General features: G+C 31.1%; 4 protein-coding genes across 11 annotated transcripts in view; 2 read left to right on the top strand and 2 right to left on the bottom strand.

Annotated features, from left to right (window-relative positions):
* Window positions 1-613: 613 nt before the first annotated feature.
* Cul4 (cullin 4) lies at window positions 614-6,021 on the bottom strand. The gene is made up of 11 exons (XM_083106644.1): window positions 5,429-6,021; window positions 4,140-4,503; window positions 3,875-4,063; window positions 3,517-3,663; window positions 3,192-3,378; window positions 2,914-3,106; window positions 2,464-2,765; window positions 2,090-2,320; window positions 1,719-1,997; window positions 1,449-1,601; window positions 614-1,289 (listed from the first exon to the last, which is right to left on the bottom strand). Exons 1-11 carry the CDS (start codon window positions 5,823-5,825, stop codon window positions 1,194-1,196), a joined length of 2,538 nt encoding a protein of 845 aa, XP_082962770.1. The 5' UTR covers window positions 5,826-6,021; the 3' UTR covers window positions 614-1,193.
* Window positions 5,733-17,439, top strand: LOC145975884 (uncharacterized). Of its 5 annotated transcripts, none has more exons than XM_083106642.1 (9): window positions 5,733-6,282; window positions 9,587-9,895; window positions 9,979-10,880; window positions 11,101-11,860; window positions 12,295-12,709; window positions 13,017-13,162; window positions 13,291-13,442; window positions 13,644-14,024; window positions 14,112-17,439. In XM_083106642.1, the coding sequence occupies exons 2-9, from the start codon at window positions 9,839-9,841 to the stop codon at window positions 16,060-16,062; spliced, it is 4,764 nt and encodes a 1,587-aa protein (XP_082962768.1). In that variant the 5' UTR covers window positions 5,733-6,282; window positions 9,587-9,838; the 3' UTR covers window positions 16,063-17,439. The 5 variants fall into 5 exon arrangements, with proteins under 5 accessions (XP_082962768.1, XP_082962767.1, XP_082962766.1 ...); XM_083106641.1 differs by lacking the exon at window positions 5,733-6,282 and adding an exon at window positions 6,326-6,453; XM_083106640.1 differs by lacking the exon at window positions 5,733-6,282 and adding an exon at window positions 6,606-6,948.
* Window positions 16,643-26,304, bottom strand: Corest (REST corepressor). 3 transcript variants are annotated; one of them, XM_083106650.1, is made up of 11 exons: window positions 26,049-26,304; window positions 24,983-25,438; window positions 24,462-24,530; window positions 24,299-24,373; window positions 23,997-24,211; window positions 23,026-23,208; window positions 22,210-22,320; window positions 21,670-21,758; window positions 21,089-21,263; window positions 20,428-20,742; window positions 16,643-20,220 (listed from the first exon to the last, which is right to left on the bottom strand). In XM_083106650.1, the coding sequence occupies exons 2-11, from the start codon at window positions 25,083-25,085 to the stop codon at window positions 20,137-20,139; spliced, it is 1,419 nt and encodes a 472-aa protein (XP_082962776.1). In that variant the 5' UTR covers window positions 25,086-25,438; window positions 26,049-26,304; the 3' UTR covers window positions 16,643-20,136. The 3 variants fall into 3 exon arrangements, with proteins under 3 accessions (XP_082962776.1, XP_082962775.1, XP_082962777.1); XM_083106649.1 differs by lacking the exon at window positions 26,049-26,304 and adding an exon at window positions 25,565-25,619; XM_083106651.1 differs by lacking the exons at window positions 22,210-22,320; window positions 26,049-26,304 and adding an exon at window positions 25,565-25,620.
* Window positions 25,999-26,575, top strand: part of LOC145975887 (uncharacterized) — a 6,678-nt gene continuing 6,101 nt past the window's right edge. The window contains exon 1 of one of the 2 annotated variants that reach the window (XM_083106646.1): window positions 25,999-26,154. The gene's annotated coding sequence lies outside the window, so the exon portion shown is untranslated. The remainder of the gene's footprint in view (window positions 26,155-26,575) is intronic. The other variant, XM_083106645.1, reaches the window with a different exon arrangement.

The following is a 26,575-nucleotide window of genomic DNA, read 5'->3' as shown; positions in this document are numbered from 1 at the left end:
TTAAAAAAAAACTAACTTCAAAGCTCTCCTGTTCCGGTATGTATTTACATTGTACTGCTTTTATAGATGTTTGCCAAATTTAAGTTAAACTCTTCATAAATACTTCTATTAAGAAGAATCAAACGTTTCCTTTGCGTACATTCGTATCACTTACTAACTTAATTTATAAATGTATGGACATGAAATAAGCCACTGAATAATCATTTACTCTCGCATAAGTAACATTTTCAATAATTGGCCATACATAAATTATGTATATTGAACATACATCAATCTTTTATTTTAGCAATCACGATTTTTGTAACGTATAGAAGTTTTTTGCTTATTGAAATATTATTCATCTCTTTGCTTGTGATTGTTAGAGATTCGGTTCACAATGAACTGGACACTTTATTTTTTATTCTATTAATTAAAATTATGAACTTGCATATGTACTATGTTTAAGGTAAAGTTGCAGTGTGTGTGTGTGTGTGTATATATATATATATATATATGTCAAGTTGCATTTTTATCCATAATTCTAAAGAATCCAGAGAAAATTTTATTTTAATCTTTTTCTTTCTTTTAATATCTGAAAAGGCGATGAGAAGATACAGCAGAAATAATTTGTAGATTTGAAAGACAAGTACTACAATCGCATGTGTATAGATGTAGTACGCTTTTTTATTTTTGTTATAAATACTGCACTGTTCATTTTTTGAATTAACTAATTATATTGCAATTGCACTCTTACTCTCTATTTTTATGGTAGTCACTGTATATTACATCTTGCATCCTTTATTACATTCTCTTAATCATAAGTATGCTGTGAAAAATTTGTGTTGGCATAAAAAATTGTTATATTCTAATATGTCGCATATTATTGCGTTCTGGTCCTTTCTTTTCTTACAAAATTCAGAAAAAACACAACACTGTTCAAAGTAGGATTGCAATTATTCAGCGTCTCTTATGCACTATGAAAACCAAAACAGGAAAGTTCACACTGCGTTGAGCTTCTTTTCTTTTTTTCCTCTTATATAAACTGATCACACGCGTTATAACTTTATGTTGACAGTCGGATTAGTTATATAGTACCTTGCTTGAACTACAGCCTGTTCACATTCACAATAGACAAACACCGATAGATTCAATTTGCTAGAAAAATCAGCATCAATCCAATGATTTAACGATGTAACTTTGGCATTTGCTTTAGGTTACGCAACGTAGTTATATTGATTTGCATTGTCTTTATCACGTTCCATGTAATCTCTGTCGATGAGAGACTCGATCCGTTTTTTTAAATCTGCAGGCTATAAGAATGAATATTGAGTGAATTGATGCAATAAATTTGATTTCTCTTATAGAGGATCGTATTGTCTTATAAGAATACACGATATTATTTCAGACTGAAAATCGAATTCATCGCATTTTATGCTAAATATTTGTTTTATATAAAAAAATATATATACCTTTACAGGAAATTTTAATTGATTATATAGTTCACTGATAAGAAGATTGTGTGTCAGTGTCTTTCTCATTTTCATAATTCTGACAATAGCAGCATCTATTTGATATTGTCTGTCCTGATATACTCTCTCTTCTGTTGCTTTTTGTTCTTCATTCTAGAAAAAAAAATTCAGATATAATTCTAAAGTAATTCCAAACTTTTTACAAACACATAAACATATATTATAAAATAAAAATATATATAATTTATTATATTTAGTGTTGAACATTACCGTTTCTTTCATTTGGATTTGATTGATTTTAATCCTAAACAGCTTGTTTGTAAATTCTGCATTGAATACGAATCTATCGTTATCGGCAACATCTCGACCACGCGGATTCTTTTGAAGAACACGAGCTTTTCCGCACGCTAATGATTGCAGGGTTCTTCTTAATTCGCCGTCCTCGATATTTGTAGCAGCCTTGATATCCTCTAACGAGAGATTATCGGAATCGTTGAACAGAATTAAGACCAGTGCTTGAAATAATGACACCTGTAGCTCTTTATTACCCTATTTTCATGTAGAAGATACTTATGCATTAGTTAATAATTTTATATTGTCTTTGCAAACACAATATCAGCGCTTTTTTCCTTTTTAAATACCTGATTAAACCATGCTTTTAATACACAATGTCCTAAGGTCGGCTGCCACTGCAATTTCCTACCGCTATGTTTCCCTAAATAAAACTTATTAAACACATCTTGATACTGCACCATCTCCATTGGTAAGGTGACCTCCATCACAGGATATGTAGGCCAATATCCCATAGTAAGTATAGATACAGTCAAGTCCAGATTATTCGCAACCAATTCACTCTGCAAATTTCCGGCATACTAGAACAAAAATCAAAATAATGCATCATGTGCATGGTCGATACTTAACATTAAAAAGAGTTGAGCAATTGATATAAATTGCATAAATTAAATTAAATATATGTACATAAATTTCTTTCACAGAATGTGAATTATTTCCTTACCTGTTTGAATGCAATATTGATATCTTTGCTAAGTTCCATGTCTTTGAACATTCCTTCCAATTTACTGGTAAATCCACCACCGCATTCCTGTTTCAATTTAGATAACATTGATTTTTCAGCATCTACAGAAGCCGATTTTCCCACCAACAAGCGTTTGGCTAAATCTTTTTTGTAAAACGCTTCGAAAACATCTTTCCCGTGAATAAATCGAAAGAGTACCATAATTTTATCTAATAATCTCTCTAATTCCTCTTCCGTCGCTTCTTTGTTACCCGCGCGTAATTTACAGTCGACAAATTTAGCTGAAATCAGAAATATTTTCATTCTGTTTTCAAAATATTTAAATTTATAAGAATTAATATTTAAAGATTAATAACAAAATTGAAATAATTTTCTAAATAATTATTTGCATTGTATTTGCAATTGATACATCATTAATACATATATTACCTATTAATTCCGCTGGTTTGTTTGCTCTTTGATTAATAAAAGCTTCAAAAGCTTCTTTTAAACTATTTGCAAATTTTTCATTTTTATGAAAGCATGTATTAACTATATTATCCATTTTATCTTTAAAATCTAATAGCTCCTGTACCATCGTTTTATCTTTTTCAGGATCTATAACTATCGTCTTGCCTTTTTTCTAAAAAGATATAAAATTTAGATAATATACTACATATATATGTTTGTTCACATTATATATAATTTAGCATTACTAAAATGTATACCTTAATATAACAATTGAAATTCAAGCAAAGCTCTACAAGGCCATTCTTTATCCGACTATATAAATTATAAAGTAATGATAAATCACTAATTCTATTTTCATCCAACAAGCCACTTAAGCCTTTCTGTAAAATGCTAGTAATATGTTCCGATAATAATTGTTTTTCTACAGTATGTATGAGTGACCATCTGAAAAAGAATTAATTTTATGAAATTATTTGCAACAATGTGCTATATATATGTGTGTGTATATATATATATATATGTTTAATTCTTAATAATATTCTATTTGATATGCAAAAGTATAAAATCGATAAAGAAATTTACTTGGTTGCTGTATCAAGATAATGCAACAGTCGCTCGTTTTCTTCTTGTAGACGTTTATCTACATGGGCCAAATATTCAGGAACATCGTGCTCGTTCATCAATCGTTGACCTTCAGCAGCATACAATCTTTCTGTAGCTACTAGGAACCTAAAATAGGGAGAAAAATAAAATTGTTTATTACAACATGGATATTGTGAACATAATCAAGATATTTTAGCAATACTTGATAAAATAAATCTACACTCTTTGTAATTGTAAAAGTTTGCATCAGTTTACTGTTAATATATACTAATATATCGGCAGCGTGATATCGCGAATATATTAAGAAACATATTTGTTATATTTATCAACAATATACTTTGTTTCGAAGGCCTCTTGGTAGATTTGTAGATCCGACAACATTCTTAACAACGACTTGAGAAGCGTTCGATCCACAGTATCACCTTGTCGTTCCTTTTCTATGAGCATAAGAAGACCCTCGACTGTGCGCGTTTGCACTAAATTATTCAACACAATGTGTAGTCTGAAAAGATGCAATCCCATATCCCTGGAAAAGGAAATCAAGTAAAGTAAACACAAATTACTTACAAATTTTTGACAATATTTGCACCATATTGCATTACCATATTGATGAAATACTAGGATTTTGTAAAACATATGTCCTATCAAGATACAGAAAGATACTTCTGATCATTATCATCTGTCTACAATGTGATTGCCAGCACTCATTCATCTTCTTCAGAAATATATGTCTGTCCATAGATTCTGCCAAAAACTGCTCGATGTTAGCCTTCACATGAGATTCTGTCAGAACAGTCAAATTTGAATAAAGTGTCGATGCCATCTTGTGATTACACATATTTTCAACCGCCTGATAAAGTTCCTCTAGAGAATAGCGGATGCTTTTGCTAGTTTGTATCGCAATCACAGCCTCCTGCAATTTTTCCCATGTTTGTTCTTGATAGTTTTCTGGTAATTTGGGTTTATCTAAAAGAAAATCATTGTAACTGAGAAATAAATAAAATAAACAAAGCAAAGATTGACACATTTAAAAGAACTTCTTTTTAAAGATTAATTACAAAACTTAAACAAAATTTCTTAAAATTTACTTGATTATATGTTATACATTTATACTATACACAGTCATATACTATTTGTACTTTGTTTTGTTTATGTAACATATTTTGATATATCTTTTTATATAATAAAAATTTTATCTAATTTTTTCCAATAGAGATAATCAAATAATAATATATTCACAAATAATTTCAAGGTTTCTTGAAATCTAAAAAAAGTTATAGTGTACTTAACAAGACTAAATATTCATGCTGCATAAAATTAAGAGATTTTGTTTAATACAGTTTCATTTCATTTTACATATTAACTTTTTTACTTTATTTAACATTATTTATTTAATTACGAAACAGCTGTTTTAATGACGCAAGATCTACATATATAAGCGCGAGTGGAGCAAAATGTCAAGTCAAACTGTGAGAGTATCCATTTATAGATTTCTGCATTATTATCACAGTGTATCGTCTATAAATAGACCATATTTATTGCGTCGATATGCTCTCCGTGTAAATCATGATTAAATGTCGCGATTAATCGTAACAATATAATATTCGGCAACACAAATATGAGAAGCTGATCTCTCGAGTGGCGATATTTCAACATTCGCGTATTAGGTTATGTAAATTTTGCCAAGTCGAATAAAAACATCTCTCGTATTCACAGCTCACGCGACGAATCGCATCCAAAACGTCAAAAAGTTCTCTGCTATAAAGAATAAAAAAATAGAAAGAGAGAGAAAAATATTCCGACGCTTGTGCATCTCGGATGTCAACGGCTCGGAGAACTTTGAGGTTATGTCAAGAGTTGTCTCAAGAGCGCTCAACGCGCTCTCGCTTACTTTTGAAGTTCTTGATGATGAGCTTCTTGGCGGAGCCGGGCTTGGCGTTCGCCAAGCTCGGCGAGATCCTGTTGTTGACGCCGTTCGGGTTGCCGACTGTTAACGCCGAAAAGTTGGCCCGCTTCTGCGTGTCGGTCGCCGTGTCCGTCATGATGACGATCCCGTCGGCCCCGATTTCGTTCGGTTGCGCGATGCCCGCGGCCGCGGACAGCTTGAAGCGCTTGGCAGCGCTCGCGTAATCCAGCACCACCGTGAAATTGGCGGCAGCAGCGGCAACAGCGGCGGCGGCGATGACAGCGGCAGCAGCGGCGGCAGCGGCGGCGGCGGCGGCGGTGGCGATGGTCGCTCTCTTCACCTGTCTTGTGGCCAGAACCTGGATATCACCGGGCCTAGACATATGCGCGCATTGTCCGGCCGTCGGCCCGGTCTCGGTGCAACGTGACTCCTCTGGTGCACCGAGTTCTCCGCGCGATTCGCGACGATGTCTGCCTCGCGCCTCCAACCGTCCTCTTGCTCGCCTTCGTCGAGAGGCTTATTTATCCGCGGCACTCGACGCACACGACGAGGACAATCGGCGACAGCCGCGTACATACATGCGCGGTCACCCTACTCCTACTCTCGTCTATTTTTCCCCCTTTCTCTCCCGCTCTGCCCGATTATTCTTCTATCCCTATCTCGCGTGTGACACCATGAAGATAAGAAATCATTGAGAGGAGATCGGGAGTACTTCTTAAGATGCGTTCCGTTCGGCGCTAAAGTTTCGAATTTGTACGATCGACCAATCAGGATTTCCTGATAGTAGAAGAGACAATATGGCGCAGCCAATCAGGAATTTCTTTCTTCTTCTTTCACCTGTGGGTAATTTTTTTATTTAATCTGCACGCGGTATTCTCTTTAATCATTCTTTTGCTCCATGCTGTATCATCGAATATTTTCTCTTGCATTTTTTTATACATGTTTTACATATTTAATGTGAAAGAAAAATGTTGTCATTTTTGAAAATAGAAATAAAAAATAAATAGAATGTAAGTATATAGAAAGTATAGTTGAAAAAAAGAAAATTCAAATGTAACTGTCCCTCCAACTTATTCTCTCTCTCTCTCTCTCTCTCTCTCTCTCTCTCTCTCTCTCTCTCTCTCTCTCTCTCTCTCTCTCTCTCTCTCTCATGCCTATTATTTGGATTAAATCCTTTAAAATCAACTTTAAATATTCTACGTGTAATAAACAATTATAAAAGATTATCTTACAATATTATTGTCAAAAATTATTCAATAATAAGAATTAATAAAAATTCGTGAATAGCACGTGCTATGCATGTACATAATAGATTATGCAAGTTACGTATAGAACGAACAAAACTTTACAACCGTTGAATGAACGGCAGGTTTAGCTGTTAATAATCATCGACGATATAACGAAATTTACTTTTGATCTACGAGGAAAATTAAATAATTATTTTATATACTGGGAATAGAATATTGTTATCAGCTGTTACTTTTTCACGCCGTTGATAGATTCAGGTTAGTCGGATCTTCATACGATGCACAAATTAAACCATTTCGGATTTATAAAATGTAGAGTATTTCCCTGAAAAGATAAATTATTTTTATATAATTATTTTGCAATGTATATATTGCACAACTTATAACTGAATTTTTATCACATTATGTAGTCAAATTTGTGATTTTAATTTTAGAGGTTATACTGTGTTATTAAATGAAAGATTATTTTATTTTTTTTTATTTGCAATATTATTTACAACATTATAATCAAGATGTAATATATAATGGCGATTTACATTTGCAATTATTTTTTGTTGAATCGATGTTATTATATTTTCCAAAGTTTTGATTATGTAAGCAGATTATGTATGATATACATTTTTTGAAAATCTATTTTTATACAGTCAAAAATAAACTTTAAGTAAATTTTACTAAAGTTAGAGTTAGTGAGTGACGGTGACAGGAATATGTGATCTGTATATCAGAATGTGTAATTGTTTCCTTTAAATTTTATAATTTTGTCATATGCATTATATTCTTTTATGTTATTTAAATTGGAGAAATATGTATCTGTACATATATGATAGTTTTTAATAACATATGCTCTTAAATTGAATTTAAAAATATATAATTAAATATACTTATCAACATCATTTTTCTATTTATAAAAATTTTATTAGATTTTTATTCAATATATTTTTTGAGTAATTTGTCAATTTATGATATGATACATAATTAAACAGATATAATTTCTTATATATTTTTTCACTTTTAACAAAATATGATATTATATCTTATAAATATCCTAAATTTTGTACCATATATTTATGTTATTTTACATCTACATAAAATATTAGTTGATTATTGTGCAAGATTGACTAAATTGTATGTCATATTTTATTATATTAGTAAAATTGATGCAAAGAATTTATCAGTTTTTTATATTTAATACTTTTAATTGTTCATGTCTATATATATATTTGTGATTATGAGAAAATAAAAAAAATACTTTCAAATTTATATATTATAATATATTTACATATTATTCTGTTGATATAAAATATTAGAGAGAGAGAAGAGAGATAAAGAGAGTAAAAAAAGAAAGAAATTAATAAAACATTTGGAAATTTTTTTTCTAAAAATTATATAAATAATAAATTATTTTTTTATTTGATTAAAATCTCTTAAATAACCAATAATTTTTTATTATACTTTAATTCAAATTAGTGCTTTTTATATATTCCTTATTAGAAAATTCTAAAAATAAATATTTACAAAGATATATATATATATATATATATATATATATATATATATATCTTATTTTATTTATCATAATTTTTGTTGTAATCAATATTTTATTTGTATATGCATTAATGACTATAGTTTAAAAGTGAGTGAGTGGGAATCTTTCATAAAATTATTCCAATATAAAAACTAAGCATTATAGGTAAGTGTATTCCTATGTACATGTTGCTGTTATATTTATCTACATAATTATTAATATAGATAGAGAACATCTCACACAATAATCTATTGTAGAAAATATTGAACTAAAGTTACTACATCAAATTGAATTGACACTTTACCATATTAAAGTTCTATAGAAGTCATAATAAAAAAAATGTTATTTGCCTATTTGATATTATAGTCTTTACATATATCTAGAAAAAAAAGAAATTATTAGATAAGTATATCATTATAAAAAAGAAAAAGAGGAGGGCAAATATATATCTAAATAACTTTTTCTCCATATTTATGTTACAGAATGTCTTTTCCAAATAAAGAAGATCGTTTGAATTGCTGGAGCCGAAGGGACGAATATTGGCGATGTTTGGATGAAGGCAAATCTCAAGCAGAGTGTACAAAATTTAGGGAACAATATGAAAAATTTTGCCCATCTCAATGGGTATGTATCGCAGATGTATATAGTAGTCCTTTTACAATATTTCTATATTCAATATGTACTTTGTACTTGACCTTGATGATAAAAAAATAAACTTTTTTAATGATGAAAAAAAGAACTTTTTTTTTTAAATAATTTAACAATTTTTTTGTGCCACTGTTATGCAGGTGAAACACTTTGATCGTAAGAGAGATTACTTGAAGTTCAAAGAGCAAATAGAGAAGGGGGGGTATGTTCCTCAAGAGCCAAAGGAAACATGAGATACTAATCTATCGATTGTGTATTCCATTCATAGCAATTTACAATTGAACTATTAATAATAACTGTTAAACAATTAATTTCATACATTATTCATATACGGATGTTGTTATCTCATTCTGTTGGATCATATAATAAATAAGATGCTTAAAAATAACATAGGACAATGGTTTTATTGCGATTATTCTATTATCCTTAACCGACATTTCAAAAATTCTATGAAGTCGTTTTGAAATTTTTTTTTATCTCAGTATATAATCTTAAATACACTAAGCTAATCTGATAGTTTTATTTCGATCATGCTTTTATATACTCTATATACTTAAACTAATATAAAACTTCTCTTTCTCATAAAATATTTTGTAACTTTGTCGCACAGCTTCTTGCGGTTTTGATGACAACTTGATTATTTTTAAAACATCTTTTCTCGTTTTTTTTCTCTCTTCGATTAGTATTATTTGCAAAACCGTGATTATTTTCCGTTAATTGCAGGGTACATTGCCTCGACGGTGGGACTCAAAGTTCCGAAAGATCTGATTTGTCGGAACAATTCGATAAGAAGAGCCAAGCAGTTCTCGGCTTACAAGCGACGAATAAAAATTTACACTAAACTAAAAATATTTTAATATTTTTCCTCCGGGAGATATTATGAAATAAGAATCTCGTGAGCAAGATAAGTCAAATTATAAACTATTGTTGCATTATTTTTACTTTATTAAAATAAGGCTCCTTAAATGTTAAAACATGGAACTGGATACGTTCTACAAATTGCGAAATTGTCAGGATAGTACAATCTTTCGAGTTAGTATTCTCCTCATTATTTAAACGAAATGTTTTAGCTTAATTTTCTCACGTTTAGCGATATTTTTATCTTCTCTTTTCAGAAATTGATAAGCACCGTATCCTTGTGCAATTCCTATGGGAGAGAAAACGTGAAAGAATGCCAGATGATTCTGATGTACATCATGGAGATAATCAGTGGCAACTGCGAATTGGGGAACGAACGTGTTCTGTTAGCGTCTCACGCGTTCTATGCTTTGCTTCCGACATTGTCTCATAATTCGCGGTATCTCGAAAACACCGTGATGCGTTTTCAAAAACTGGATTCCCATGATTTGTACTTCCTCGAGAGCCGATATACCATCTCCGATCTCGAGCTGTTCAAGCTATTGAATGCCTACGGGTATCTGCAGGCGAATAAAAAAGATACGCATATTGAATATGATATCCTCTTACTTATGTTTGATATAATATACAGAAACTGCATGAAATACACGAGATACTCTTACTTCGCGTATAAAGTATTATATGCATGGGTGAAAAAGTTGAAGCAGACATCCGACACGCGTTTTTGGTGCGAAAGCGATTGTACAATAGAACGAAAATTAGAGGCTATCATATTCTCTAATTGGTCGAATACCCTTAATGATATACGCAAGCAAAATGCACAAATTTTCAATATGTATCTTCGGATAATGTTACAGAAATATAAAGATATACATCCTATATTTACCGAATGCATTTCAAAAATACCGTGGCAAAACGAAGTGAAGTACATTATTCTGACGGAAATTTGTCAAGTGTCGGATAATGAATTTAATTTTATGAAGAATCCACAACATTTAACTGAGCTATGCATTAATTTAACGAAAAATTCTTTGCGCTGTAGCAGTACGAAACTTTATCTGACAATTTTAAGAAAACTCAGTGAGGATCAATGGAAGGAATTGTTCATAAACCAGGGAGTTTTTAAATTTATTATTAATCTCTGGGAGTCGGGAAAGTAGTAAGTTTGCAGGATAATTTTACATTAGTCATTTTTTTCCTCTAATAATAATCGATGATTGTTATATTCATTCTTCTGCTTCTAAGATTTAATAATTATACCAAAAATTTTCTTATAATACTAACGATTTCTTTTATAGTGTATAAGATATATTCTCTATTCAATTCAAGATATTTTGCAGTATTAAAGCACGCATTTTAATCGCAATTTCTTTTTTCAGTGAGGATCACAACGCTCTTCAATCGTTGTTCAAATATTGGTTTGAACCGACCATTGAAATGCACTGGAACGTACCGTTTTTATGGAAATTGTGTGGCGAGGGATATTTCTTTCGTTCGCATCTACAAAGAATGGCCGCTAAATTATGTATATACGAACCGCGAATGCATGAAATCGATTATTACATTACAAACGACAAAGAGGAAATCATACGATTAAATGCTTTCGCTGTACTTTGTTATCGTGCTGCCGATATTGGAAACAGAATAAACCCATTTGTTCAAATAAAACAATTTCTATGGTTTAACGCTAACGCCGCAACAATCTTCATGAGAGAAGGCATAATGAAATATTTCAGAATATTGTGCTCGAATATCTTAAAAGTGATTAACATTAAAAGCGCTGATGTGCGGTCCATCTCTGAGTTTATGGAATGGCTGTACGAGTATTTTTTGGATTGTTTCGAAATTGGTTCATGTTACCAACGCAAGATTCTCGCTTTAAATTTATACAAGATTCTGTTGTCTTTCACGAATGAGAACTCGCGCGAGAACTATGCCCATTACAAGGATCGCCTTCGTTACGTTACAGTGATTGACAAGCACTTGAAGACCACAAATAGTTGGAAATTTACTAATAAAGAGAGTTTGTTTATGTTATTGAGACTCGTATTAGATTCCACTGTTGATATCAGACAACTAGCTACTGCCCTTATTCTAGAACATTTTGAAAAAGATGTTTTATCGGCTACGGAAAAACGCGTAAGAAATCTGTCATAATATATATTACATACTTATATTTAAATGTTTTACATTTTGCAATTTCTAACAGAATTATTTCTAACAGAAATTAAGAAAAAAATCGAAAATTAAAGGATATATTTTTTGATAAATTTTTCCTATAATAAAAATTTTATTAAATTTTTTTTACTAATTTTGACCTTTTTAATATTCCAAACATATTTTGATAATCGCACTTCAATTTAAATTTCTGCTCTAGTAAAATTCACAAATTTAATCTAAAATTAAACAGATCGTTATCTTATCTAACATAGTCCAATTTGCAAAAATGTTTTGTATAAAAATTTTCAATGTATGTAATCCAAAAACTAAATATTATATACTTTTGTTTAGAAAAAATCCTATATTTATCAAAGACTACAATCCTTGACAAAAAATATTTTTTTTTGTTTTAGATACTTTATAATTGTGCATGGGAGCACTGCAATTCTTTCAAGTTTTATAAAACCGATAGTGGAGCAGCTCTCATGAAGATAATGGCACATTGGTTGCCCTTGAATGAGATTAATAAAGATGTAGTTTCAACATTTTCTCATGAGTATAATAATATTCTCGCTTACTCGAGTTACTCAGAATTTCTATTGTATGAAGCTCGATATCAATTGACGCAGATGAAAAGCGATATTCTGAAAGCTATTATTCAAAATGGACCTTTTTATGGTGTGCTGACCGCTTTATTGTCAATCGCTTTTCATGGTGGCCTAGAGAGTTGGGTTTTAACATCACAATTTACAGAGGAAACGCTAAATCTTTTGAAAGATGCCATTGATTTCTTTTTATCTACATTATCTACGAAAGCATCAAATACAGGTGTCGCAAAATATCTGTGAATATTAATAACTATGCAGAATGCATTATAGCTATTTATTATCAAATTAAAAGCTAGATCAATAATTAATTTCTAATTAGAAATTAATAATAATTTATTAGTTTATAATGATAATCTCTCTCTCTCTCTTTATGTTTGAGAAACATGTTCTTGATTAATAAAATTGCTTAAAATTAAAATTGATTGCTTCATATTATTGTTACTAATAAATTATTACTTATGATTAAAAGAGAGAGAGTGAGAGAAAAAAAGAATTGTTTTGTAATTTGTAAAATTTATAATTTTTAGTTTATTCATCTTCGTTTGCGGAAATGGGATTAGCTATCGATGAAAAGATTAAGATCAGTGAAATAGAAACTTCTAATAATTATGACGAACTGCAACTATCACCGGCGCATCAAGTGCTTATCTCGTGTATTTGGATGTCCTTAAAGGTATATACATATATATAATTATATAATTAGTTTAATTTTATAAGATAATTATAGTTATATAATAATTTAATATAGTTATATATATGATAATTTAATGAAAAAAAACGAATAATACAATTCTTACGTAGGTGTCATGCGAGATCGTCAGTGAAATCGGGATGATGATGCAGTCGAATGCGCAAGTAAAATATTCCATGGATATCATTGTTACAGTACTATTGAAGTGTCGCCACAAAGGCGTAGTGGAATCTGCTGGAGTAGCGATTGCTAATTTAGCCAGGTAAAAATGTTCTGAATTTTAAAATATAATGTAATAATTAATATATCTCAATGCAATGTAAACACATATTCATCATATGAGACATAAAATGGAATATGATATAAATGGATGAAGTGAGAATAATCAACTTACTAATAATCAATTAACGGTAATCTATTTTCCCTATAACAGTCGTCTACATTAATTAACGATTTGTTTTAGACGTTTATATGATCAAAATGAATATTCCGAGTTACCGAGAGCACATCTGGCCAGTTTGTTGGAGGAAGACGCGGGAAAATCGTTGCACTTAACACGACGGGGTGCCGGATTGTCAATCATGTTTCACAGATTGGTCGTCAGCGATAATCGAAGAAATCGACCTACGGTTCATTTCGCGGTGCAGATGTTATTACGCTCGCTGAAAGACTTTTCGGCCGTTAGAGAGGTAGAGCCCGGACAGGACTCACCGTGGGCGAAGCGTCTGTACTTTTTGCGGACATTAGTCGCCGATAAGGAGATACACGCGCAATTAGTCCCGTACATGGAGGAGATTTGTTTAATATGTTTTGAGTACATGAGATCTGATGTTTGGACCGTAAGGTAAAACAACGCATGCATAGTTTCTTTAATTTTTTTTACATTTTGATGACCTGTTATATATTCCTCTCCATCATATATACGTTTCAGGAACGCGAGCTTGCAATTGTACGGCGCGGTGGTGCCGAGATTGGTGGGTCAGTGCTCCGGGAGAAGCTTGGATGAGGAGTTGGATTTTGGCTACGGTTATTCCGTCAATCATTTCGTTACGCATTATCCGACGTTGGCGAGTCACATGTATACGCAATTGCGAGACGTGTCGAAGATACGCGGAACTTCAAACGCAGCGTTACGTTCCTATTCGAGCGTCGCACATATCCTCGTATTGCTGTCGAAATTGTCGACGAGCGACTGCGATCTCGTTGATTATCCCGCGACGATATTCATAACAAAAGTCAAACGTTTGCTGCTTATCTCCTTTCTTAGTAATCCGATGATGTATATCAGGCAATTGGCGGCTAAAGTGTACACGGCTTTCACATCTGTCACGGACTCCAGTATCTATTCTTACTTAGAAGCGATCGCAAAGGTCATTTTATCAAGCCAAGACATTAATATGTCGCATGGATACTTATTAACTTATGGATATTTAAGAAAAAAGATCGATAATAATGCTGAAAATTCCTTATGGTGCACAGGTGATCTTAAACTATCCTGGATTACATCAATAACACAATATGTATCTTGGAAAGATCGATATGCCTTAATATCAAAGATATGGAACGATATGTATAATCAAGAAGAAACCGCACAACCATGTTATATGTTGGAGACGTTGTTTCTACAAGAATTATCGTTCTTGGATCAGTCGGATTGTTCAATATTTATACATTATAATTTAAAAAACATTGAATATATAGTACCATCGCAAAAGATCCAACCAGGATTTTTTCAATTCATTGGATATTGGGCTCGATTGTACGCAATGCATTTGCGTAGAAACTTGAAATATTTAAATGATTTTGATAAAGAAATAATACACGATATTCTAAATTCAAATTGTACGGAACAAAGTATCGAATTCCTAAATGCTTTATCACATTGCGTTCCTTTACTCGAATTTATTCTCAAGTACTTGATATCGATGAGCAGTAATCGTCACCAATTACTATTCGATACAATAGTAACTTTCACGTTAAACACTATAAAGCATGCTAGTTTAGAGAACAATAAGCTTGAGTTTGACAAGATAACAGAAGAATTGAATGAGACGCCTGATTCGAGTAAACATATTAGTTTAGAAAAGAACGAGCTTGAGCTTGACAAGATAATAGAGGAATTTAATGAGATGACTGATTCGAGTATGATTCATGTGAGAAATTCATTGATTTTAGCTTTTTCCAAAAACGAGACGCTGATAAGTCAAGCGCTGTCATACGTTTTCGACATAAGTATGAATGAGAAGCAATCTGTAAGATTGATGGCGGCTGAATACATTGAGCTTGCGCTGCATCGTCACGCGAAGTTCGGGAATAGCAACAAATTGACAATTATGCGATGTTGCTTAATTCTGCTGAAAGATGAAATCATTGAGATACGCGAGATCGTATCGACCGCGTTACAGAGGCACGTGCTCCAAAAACATATCTTCAATCTCACATTATGTCGATTACAGTACGAAATCGTATATCAAAAGCTCTTGTCGGATGTTATTCATCTCGAATTGATTGCTGACGATGGCATGGACTTTATACAGTATTTCACACGCGCTGTACACAGAGACGTCGATTTTAACGCGACGATTGAGAATCCGTTCAATCATGACGATAGTACTTTTTACAGAGAGGAGTCTAAATTTTTAAACATGTGTTTTTTTCTTTATGAGGTTTCAAGTGATAATCACGATGATCGTCTCCATGTCACGTACGCGATACAAACAGGACATTTCAGAAAACTTCGAGAAAAGGCTGGTTTTAGATACGATAATTTGCAAGAGGTCTTGCACTTGAAAGAGATGGATTACTTAGCACGGAAAAAAGAGATTGTCATACGACAGCGAAAGTTATTCTCAACGACCCACACTTCTGATTTCAAATCATAAAATGCAAAATTATATCAATTCGACTATCTAGTCTTAGTCTTAAGATACTACAATTTCTGTGAAGAAAACTGATCAATTAATAGCATATATTTTTTCGAATCTATAACAAGATTATGGTCTATTAAAATTGATTTTGCATTTAGATTCCTTGGTATTCATTTTTTATATATAAAGAACGATATGTAACAGTAACTTGTAGTTAAAAACATCGCAACTGTCAAAATAATATCTAGTGAAACTAATGAAACATTAACTGATAGTTATCTGAAAGCGGTCTTGTATAATTTGCATTTCACGACTGCGATTGTCGCAAACACACTTCATCAATGAAAAAACTACCGTGTATAATTTGAAGATAAGAAACAAAGTAGGAAATGATAAGATTTGCCAAGAATTAATATAAGATTATTACGGATTCTATAGATAAAATTATACAATTATAAAAGATCAAACTCGTACAACATAATTAAAAACTCAATTTTGCGACGAAGTGTTTGAAAGATTTTATATGTTATATCTTAAGTCTATCGATTAATAACTAACACTAATTCTAATTACATTGTATCTTCGAGAGAAAATATAAGAAATAAATAATTTTATAATTTCTCGCACAATGCACAATGTAAGACATATTTAATTAATTACATGTGTACAGATAGCCAAATGTGTGATACACACATTTCCAGAAATGTGGATAAACAAATAGGCTTTATCGATCTTTATACATTTACATTATACAATACTACGAGTTGTTTTTTCTATCTTTATAAGGTGATCCTTTTCCCTTGCTGCATATAATATAGCCGTTTATACACAATGACAGAAAATTTTAATTTCAATAATTTATATTTTTCTTGTATAAATGTTTGCGCTAAAAATGATAGCGAGGACTTTTACACGAGGACTTTATCGCAATATTTTTCAAACAATTTCAAATATGTTATGCGCATAGCAAAGATTTTTATTAAATCCTTGTTTTTTACATAAGATAAAGAAATTATCTAGCGTAATCTGCATACTCGTGTATCAAATCTATAATCACATAACACGATACTTCGTCTCTTATCGTTTACATTAATACCCTCGAATATTTTTCTACGATGAATTCTTAAAAGGATATTATGCGCGATAAAGTTACATAAAGATATATCAGAGTAATGTGCCAAAAAATCTAATGTAGAAATAAATAAAACGCAATATATATTAAAGTATATGTATTAGATAATGTCCTGTAAAACATTTCATAGAGATATGAAAAACTAATATCTTGGAAAAAATTTACAAGAGAAATAGATTTTTCATAAAAAATCATGCATATTTTTGTACGACAATAATGCGTACCTTCGCATAACAATTTATCTAACTACTTTTTTTTAATGCAGTGATATCTTTCACTTTGATAAAACACATTAATATCCTTCATTTTTTATTTTAATCATTAAAATTTATCGCGTTTATATAAGATATATCACTTTTACCGGCGATGGCGATATAAGTATGTATACATTATGATAAGAATGCCCTAACATGATTTATGCATATATCACAATATACGTAATCTTTGCTCTTCATCTACGTTCCAACATATACTTAAATTCAGGTATTAAGGCATTCCTATTTTTGTGTGTATATATACAAGAAATATGTTATTTATATATATCAGATATTTATTAAGTAATTTATATAAATAATATATTTATATATATGTATTCTGTAGACATACACGTATACATATTTATATCACTATACTTTCCGTCAATATGACAATTTTGTTGATATTTAAAAGTATCATATTTTTATAACTTTTCATAAAGAGAGAGAATCAAACGATTTACATTATTTTATTATTTTTTACGCAAGTGAAAAAAAAGAGATGGATATGCTTTCATTTAGCAAATGTAATTTTTGCTAATGTGAATTAATTGCGATTGAGATCTTGCAAAGTACGCACAAAATACGCGAGCAATATGTGTAATTTGAACAATCTTTTGGCTGCTAAGTAGACATCTATTTAATGATTTTTTTACTGCCACTATCAAAAATCTAAGTTTGAGAAATTAAATCTCCTATCTACATCTTTAATTTAGACTTATATATTTAATCTAGTACTTTATAATATCAATTATTAGCTATATGCATGTTTTGTCATGAAAAATATATGTTTAATAAGAGTAGCATTAGATTTGTTGATATTTTTCATATGTACAATAACATGTCAATAGATACTGCTTGTTCAAACTCAATGAGAGATCTTTAAGTGGCATATGCGATAATTTCTTGCATCACAAAAAAGATAATATCAAGGCACCTCAGTGTCAAAAATAAAAAAAATATCAGCCGATTTAGCATCTGCATTGTATTGCATGTAAATCATATACTAGTCTTATACTCTATTTTTTCACGTATTTATGTGTATCGTCGCCCATTATCATGCCGCTATATGTCCCTAAACAGAATGCAATTATGTGAAAGAGTGGTTTGGTATATATTATCTACATTATACAAATACACAAAAACATGAATACTTAATTGCTATTGATTTTATAAATAAAGTTTCGCAAAATGTGCGCTCTCTATTATTAATTGGAGTGTTCTTATCGATAAATAGACTTATAATAGAAATTTATACTAAAACTCAGAGTTTTCATACAGAAACTATGCAAAAGCATGCATCATCGCTTTATAAAACTTCTGTAAATCTCTTTGCAGGCACATGTAGTATTTCTTCACCACAGTGACTTCTCATTAACAGCTGTATGTGTATACATTTAATGAAAAGTTATGACAGCATTACCTATCTTTTAACATCATAATTTTTAATAGATTACAATACTTGTTTTTTTCATAAAATTAAATTCGAGATATTCTTTTATTTTCCGATGATTATTTTCTTATAATTCAAGTGATTATGGATATCGTGATTTTGATCACATATAACTGATTTTTTTAAAATATAAGGGACATATAAGAGAGATATATAAAATTTATAATTGTAAAAAAAGATGTATATATTTAAAGCGCCTGATATTTTTTTCATATGTTTATTATATCATTTTTATACTCTTGTAATCATTGATCGAAAAATTATCAAACATCATTGATTATATATATTGTTATTAATCAACTTTGAATAAAAAAAAAGAATTTATAGAAAACTTCCATAAAAGAAGAGGAAAACATCCAAACTATTGAAAATTATGAGATTAATTAGAAGACACACAAATGATACAAAGTATACAGAGAGAAAGTGTGAAATTGATACAAAATGTAGCAGCTTTATTGCATAGGACGAAACTCTCATTGAAGATATTTGAACACTAAAACACTTGAACACTTTGCAATTCATTAGAACACTTTTATACATTTCTAATCTATAAAATCCTTGCAATTCATCAGAACACTTTTATGTGTTTGATAATTCATCATCTTACAGCGCTTTCTTCAAATGAGATCAATTTGTATCTTGTACCATCCTACGTTTTGCACATTAGTTCAAAGACCAATGAAATATTATGCTTAAATAACATACAAATAAAAAAAAAAATAATCTACATGCAATATATCATTCACAAAAACAATATTGAAGATTTACTTGTAAATTTTGTTATACCTGATATTATGTACAAGTGCGTGCATATCGTGAAAAGCATTTTGTGACTACATCTAAATACATATTTTTTTCTAATACACTCTTAGTGTGAACTTCAATATTTTTTTTACGACATTATGCGATTATATGTTTTTATACAAATAAATGATTGATTTTCAGCTGTAGATACAAAAAATATAACATATAGATACAGACTTATCTTGACTAATTGTAAGATAAATGTCATTTTTATGTGATTTTATGTAATTTATACATATAGATTATCGTCATATTGCATTCTCATTCAAATTTAGATTTTTAAAATAAATATATATATATTTGGTCATTTTAGAAAAAATGACGCAATTAAATAAAAAGAAAAAGTCAATTAATAAATTTGATCAAGTACTTCCCGATTATCGATTGTTATCGCTGAATCTGCAATTATTTTTTTCTCGTTTTGTACTTGGGATTGTATTCATTTGTTATTTAGTAGCTTGTCCAGGCCCAGTGGAAGTTTTTCCCTTCTGAGATGACTCTGCGGTATCATTTGATTGATCAACATCCATCTGTGGAAAAATTCCGTTAAATTATTAATTTAATTTTGGTATAAGAGATATTAAAATGCGGAGAGTTCTAATTTAATCCACACATAATTCCTATATCATTCTTTATGTAACAATATATATAAAAAAATTTTGTTGTTTATTGTTATATATAATAATAAACAACAAAATTTTTTCATGTATGTTATTACATAAAGAAAATAAACGTGCCTTTTCCTCTTTTTCATCCTCGATCACTATGGGACCGTTTTCAGCCTCGAATTCCTTTAGAACCGCGTCCAAATTATATCTCCGTCGATAATTAACAAAAAATGATCGTAAGTGTGCCTCAGTTTTAGTTCCAATAACTTCAGCGATCGCGGCGAAATCCTTTCCGTATTTTCTAATACCTTGAACGGCCAATAACAATTCATCGTTTGTCCAACGAGCATTTATACGGCTCGACACTTCCGGTGGTCGTAGATGATCGATACCGTCGGTAGTCTTTCGCTTCAGTGCGCTCACTTGTTGTTTATTAGCTTGTATCTGCCATTTCAAATAAATAATATAACATTATGTACAAGTTACACAATGCATAATTATATAAATGATATAATGTAATCATAACTTAATTAGAAATAATATCGGAACATCAATATACATGATAAAAATGTTTGATACTCGCAATTTTAAATTTTTCAAAAATCTTACTTCATAATAGTATTAAAAAAATTTCAATTAATATATGTACATCTCATCTGTTAACAGTTTGCGAAATACATTCATGTATAATCGCTTTCTCGTTATTTATTATAATTATATGAAGAAAAAGGAAATGTATCCACACGACGTATATTGTGAGAACTTTTTATTTCTATGTTTATCAACATACTTGACGTTTTAGGCTAACGATCTCAGTGTCGATCGCTTGCAAACTGTTGTTGGCCTGGTTTGGTTGACCAGCCAAAGCCGCCAAATCATCGTGATTCACGACCAAGCCCCGAGGTGGCTTTCTTTTATTCGTACGACCCGGCATGGAAGTTAACGGTCTTGCTACACCGGTGCGCCTAAACCACCAGAAAATGTTTTTAAAACTAATGATTTCAAGACTATGGGCATATGGGCTAATCTATTGTGTCTCAATGTCAACTGTGTTGTGTCTCTAAAATCAACTGGAAACCATTAATGGGGATGCAAATAAAAACGATTATACCGGATAAGCGTTCTTCCGAGGATATTCATAAGCCTGCTTAAACGTCAATAAATATATCCATGTTTATCTCTGTAAAAAAAAAATTATCGTTAAAATTAAAGAAACGAGGAGTTGTCAGTTCCAACGATTTTCCGACTTATTTCTCATATGAATATCCTCCTGGCTGCTTACTGACAATGAGTTGCGTAGGAGATTCATTTACTTGCTAACATTGGCATTAATTAAATTGAGTTAATTTAATTTACGTTGCGTTCACTGACCTCCAATGTAGATAGCAGCTATGACACGCGTGTCCTTTGGGCGTCGCACGAACACTATGGCATGCAACGCCACAGTTGCTACACGAGCCCTACAACACATAACACCCTTTTTAAGATAAAAATTTTGATATCCCCCCACCCCTCCCTATTCATACTTTGTAATTAATTATTATTTATTTCATGTTTGAATCACTAAAGTGAATTGGAAGAAAATTATCAAAATAATTTATGTCCCATTCTCTACAAATAAGCATATTTTCATATTTTTCATAATTATCAGATATTCATGACAGTACTAGTCAAATTAACTGCTAAATCCTCCCCCATATACATATATTTCGAAATTTTTTTTACTATATTTCCTCAGTAAGATTTCAGCCTATCAATTTCAATATCAATAGGAATTTTGATTAAAGAGAAAACATTTATATATTATGCCAGTGTAGCAATAATCCACGTAATGCATTGAAAGTAGCAAAACACAGTAGTGAAGCGTACTATACTATGTATGCGAGTGTGGGTAAGGTTTAGGCTGAGTACCTGAACCTGAGGGGCGTTTTCCGAGTCGGATGGGGCCTTAGCGTCAGTGCCTTGGCTTCCTGGCACAGGTTGATTCTTTCCACGACGTATTCCGCGGTGGATCGTCCATTTCTGGAACGTTCCACATTTACGTTCATATACCGACGTAACCGTCCAACTAAACTATTGCTTATCTCTTATGTGTGTAAAACATTTAAATAGATTAAACGTTCTATTTTTTAATATCACGCGCGTAAAAAAATATTGTACAATTTTCAGATTTATATGTTATAAAAATTTTTTATACCCTACATACACACAAAAATATTTATATACGACGATTTCTTGCCACCATTAATGTTATATATAGCTTCTTTTACCTACTTCAATTATAATCATAATGTATTATCGTGTGGATACATTTTTTTAAGTATAAGTTTTAAAACTATTGTGTTAATCTCCATATTACCAATTTGTGCCACAACAGTAGTGTATAATTATTTGCAATATAATCGCGCGAAACAGCCAGAACAGTAAGCTTATACACAAAGGAATATCATAAAATGGAGAGAAAAAGAGAGATATTAATTGAATATAATAAAAAATTAGGGAAAACAGAAAATCTCCTTTTGCTGCAATTATTGCATTTAATGTTAGATTATTATTTTGTCTTTTAGATTTTGTGTCTGAAAGATTTATATATATTAATAGGATTTTTATATATGTATTAAAATATTTTTAAAATAAGAAAAAAGGAAAGAATATCTCCTTATGCAAAAACAATAGAACACATGCATTAAATTTTATTATTCAAATTAGTTTAAAAAAAATTCTTACTTTTTCTTCAGATTCGCTATCTGTGTTGGAACCGAGCTCGCTTCCGTTTTCGCTGCCATTCTCGCCTTCCTTGCAGCCGCTCGTCAATTTACGTGCTTGTCTATCCATCAACGATGTCCTAGTTCGTGTTTTTTTCCAGCCATAATAATACTTGACAAGACTTGCAATAGATTTGTCAGGTAACTGTATAATAAAATATTACAAAATTATTATAAATCGTTTATATAAATTTTAATATTTAAAATATATCACATAGAATATGTTCTTTTATATTCTTCTCTCTCTTCCTTTTACTATTTAAATTTTGTTTTAAATCATTTGTAAGTTTAATTATATATATCTATATATTTAATTCTTAATTTATATCTTGTTACATATGTTTGTTTCCTAAAATCTTTAATTATATCATTATTAGTAATATGTATAAAAAAAATTATTAATTTTATTTAGGCTCTAATTATGTTTACATGTTATTTTATAGATAAAAAGATATTGCAACCTAACTATAATTATCATGTTTGTAAGCTTTACATTACTAGATAGTTTATTCTGCAGAGAAATCTCTTCAATAAAAATATTTCTTGCTTCACAAAATATTTTTACTAAATTAAATGTAAATTTATATATATATATATATATATATATATATATATATATATATATATATATATATAGTTTAAATAAAATATTATATTTTCAAAATCATAACTTTTTCTTAGAATACTCTAAAATATTATTAAACTAAACTATACTATAAATTCTATATTTAAATCAAAACATAATTAGTTAAAAAAATAGATATTATTTAATTATTGGTGTGATATTATTAAATAGTTTATATTAAAATAAATTCATATAAAAAGTTTTTTGTAAAATTTAATAAATAGAAAGTAGCTCTTATATAGATGTAATATAAAGAACATAATTGTAACATAAACAAATAAATAAAATTATATATGTTATATATATACCATTTGCCGAATGCGATGAAAACTCTTGCCATGAAATTGGAACGCTTGCTCAAATAATACTTTATCTTCAACTGTCCATTCATCAGGAAATGGTGTAAAATTTGCTAGATCCAAAACTGCGCGTTCCAAATTATGCTTGTGCCAAAATAGCATTCCCAATGCCTGTTCTCCATTATAACCATATTTCTCTTTAGCTAATATAATGTATTCGTCAACTAGAAAAAATAAAAAATATTTAGTTAATCAAGAATTTTTATTTGTGCTAATTAATTAATTTATATTTAAGTCCTCTCATTGCTTACGTTTCTGATCTGGTATATCTGTGGTCGGTGACCAAACTAATAATGCTCTATCGGGACATTGATCCAATCGACGTTCTAGAATACAAGATAGCATGTTGAATACAAGTTTTGTACTATTTAATTCTACATTTTTGAAAATTATACATATATAAAAATTAAATACCATTAACAGGAACAAATTCAGGAACAACCACTTGATAATCTCGTCCAACTCTTATTTTCTCTGCCGGAACTTACAAAATATTATATGGTTAATATTTCTGTCAGATTACATATAACAAATAAATTTTCATATCTATCTCATTTAACTAACTTAATTTCTTCAACAATATCTCCATATGTATATAAAAATTACAATGTAAAAATAATATATGTAGAAATACGTATAGAAAAATTGTTATTTTTAGACTATATTATTAATATTACGATAAAAAAATACTTCTTTTTAGATTTTTTTTCATATAAGAATAAAAAAGACAATTTGCCATTCTCCAAGCAATATCTGCATCTATAAAAGATGTTTAAACGGCAAAAAAGTGGAGCGCGTAGTTTGAAGATCTCGATTAAGATGAAACTATCCTGATTCGATGAGGCTCAAACAAATCTCTGCGCGAAATAGACGTTATAGCAGCCGATAATCGGGACATCGCATATCGATAGCGATAAGGTGAAAATAGGTGATACCTCCATCCTCCTCGCTGGAGGACTCCGTCTGTGCGTTGGGGCTGGGGCCTCGGGATCTGCGACCGTTTCGTACATTTTCCGCATTTCTCTCCGCCAGGACCATCGTGCCGATGGTCTGCTCGTTTAATTGAATCGAGTACGAATTAGCGCTGCAGCGAGATGCGAGATGCGCTGTAACAGAAAATCTCCGACGGTCGTGCGGTGGAGCACACAACTCGCTCGTACCCAGTTCGCCTCGAAACTGCACGACGGTCTCGAGTCCGAGCCAGAGTTTCTCAAAGCGGCGCTTCGTGCGACCGTAGCGAAAGTAAAATGGCCGCCAGCCGCGCGCCACCTCATTGGTCAGCGGATGGTGTTTGAGAAAAATGGGTCAATTCTCACCGTGCTTGATAATAAGCAACTTTGAGGGACGGATATTGTCAAGAATGGTTCCTGCTTTTCTCCTCCCTGTTCCTTCTGTGCGACATTTTTTATTTTACTTATATTCGAAATATACATATATATATATATATATATATATGTATATAAATGTCAAAATATAATCGATAATAAAGCTCGAAACTATGAGAGACAATCTTTTACCTAATTTCCAAATGCAGTTGCGTGCACTAAATCAACGAATGACGAAAATGCGAATTTTTCCTATTGAAATTCGAAAGATACGTATATATAATTAAGCCATAAAATGAGAACAAACATAGAAAGTGCACTTCACTTGGCGTTAAACGACTTTGCAGCGTTCGCTTGACCAATCAAAACGAAGTATTCATCGCCTCTTTCGATGATGTCACGAGCTGTACGGTCGCGCGAATTTACACCTGTGAGTTTCTCGATGCTCCGGTTGATTTCATCGATATATTTTCGTACCGGGGATAAATACAACTCTCTCGACGGATGAAGCGAAGTCGTTTCGTCGCTTTTAAAGAAACAGCGAGGCAATCGCGATGATTTTAATCGGCGTAATTTCAATATTCGGAATAACCTCGATTACGCAGACGCTCTCTCAGATCGAATATCGTCTCGTTGATGGCGTTACCGTCGTAGACCTATCACGATTGTCACATACCTCTATCGTCCGTAGTCCCATCGGTCATCGGTCTCCCACAGTCTCCCCGAATCTCCCATGGGCTGCCGATGGTATTGTGCGAGAGGTTTTTTGCCACCGATTTAACGTAAATACCACATTTATCGAGAATTTGACGTTGATTTTGCCGCATGTCTCGCCATAATTATCGTGCTCACGCTTAACAGCGCAGTCCACTGCTCGTTGTCACTTGGTTGTTTGTCTCTTCTTGCACTTTCGTTTCTGTAATAACCAAAAAATGTATCCTTTAGGCAATAGCTACGTACACACAGAGAGAAGTTTCTCCGTTTTGCGATAAAACTATGCTTTATCGCTACGATTTATCTTCCCGAGTTACAGCTGGTACATTCGAAGACACGAGGAATCCTTAATTTTTCTTACGATTTGGAATTTAGATTCGTTCGCGACTAATTTTTGTTCGTCAGCTCTAATTATATATAACAATAAGTAATTTGTTTCCTTTTCTTTAACGCTTGTGTCTTTACACTCTGTTTACTTATGGCTTTCTA

The sequence above is a fragment of the Camponotus vicinus genome, unplaced genomic scaffold (genome assembly GCF_025532165.1).
Source record: "Camponotus vicinus isolate PSW18456_S1 unplaced genomic scaffold, iyCamVici1.0 SCAF_8, whole genome shotgun sequence".
NCBI classification, from domain to species: Eukaryota; Metazoa; Arthropoda; class Insecta; order Hymenoptera; family Formicidae; genus Camponotus; species Camponotus vicinus.
The sequence above is the reverse complement of the archived record's forward strand: the minus strand, read 5'-3'. Positions and strand labels throughout refer to the sequence as shown.

What these genes read in the sequence shown, in the direction of transcription:
- Corest (XM_083106650.1), bottom strand. Translation starts at nt 25,085, where the DNA reads ATGGTCCTGGCGGAGAGAAATGCGGAAAATGTACGAAACGGTCGCAGA. An exon ending in TTCATCGCATTCGGCAAATG is followed by an intron (nt 23,209 to 23,996) that starts GTATATATATAA and finishes TTTATTATACAG; the next exon opens with TTACCTGACAAATCTATTGC. An exon ending in TCGTTAGCCTAAAACGTCAA is followed by an intron (nt 20,743 to 21,088) that starts GTATGTTGATAA and finishes TTGAAATGGCAG; the next exon opens with ATACAAGCTAATAAACAACA.
- LOC145975884 (XM_083106642.1), top strand. Translation starts at nt 9,839, where the DNA reads ATGGAACTGGATACGTTCTACAAATTGCGAAATTGTCAGGATAGTACA. An exon ending in TACGAAAGCATCAAATACAG is followed by an intron (nt 12,710 to 13,016) that starts GTGTCGCAAAAT and finishes TATAATTTTTAG; the next exon opens with TTTATTCATCTTCGTTTGCG. An exon ending in TCTGATGTTTGGACCGTAAG is followed by an intron (nt 14,025 to 14,111) that starts GTAAAACAACGC and finishes TATACGTTTCAG; the next exon opens with GAACGCGAGCTTGCAATTGT.
- Cul4 (XM_083106644.1), bottom strand. Translation starts at nt 5,825, where the DNA reads ATGTCTAGGCCCGGTGATATCCAGGTTCTGGCCACAAGACAGGTGAAG. An exon ending in ATTTCAATTGTTATATTAAG is followed by an intron (nt 3,107 to 3,191) that starts GTATACATTTTA and finishes ATATCTTTTTAG; the next exon opens with AAAAAAGGCAAGACGATAGT. An exon ending in CAAACCAGCGGAATTAATAG is followed by an intron (nt 2,766 to 2,913) that starts GTAATATATGTA and finishes TTCTGATTTCAG; the next exon opens with CTAAATTTGTCGACTGTAAA.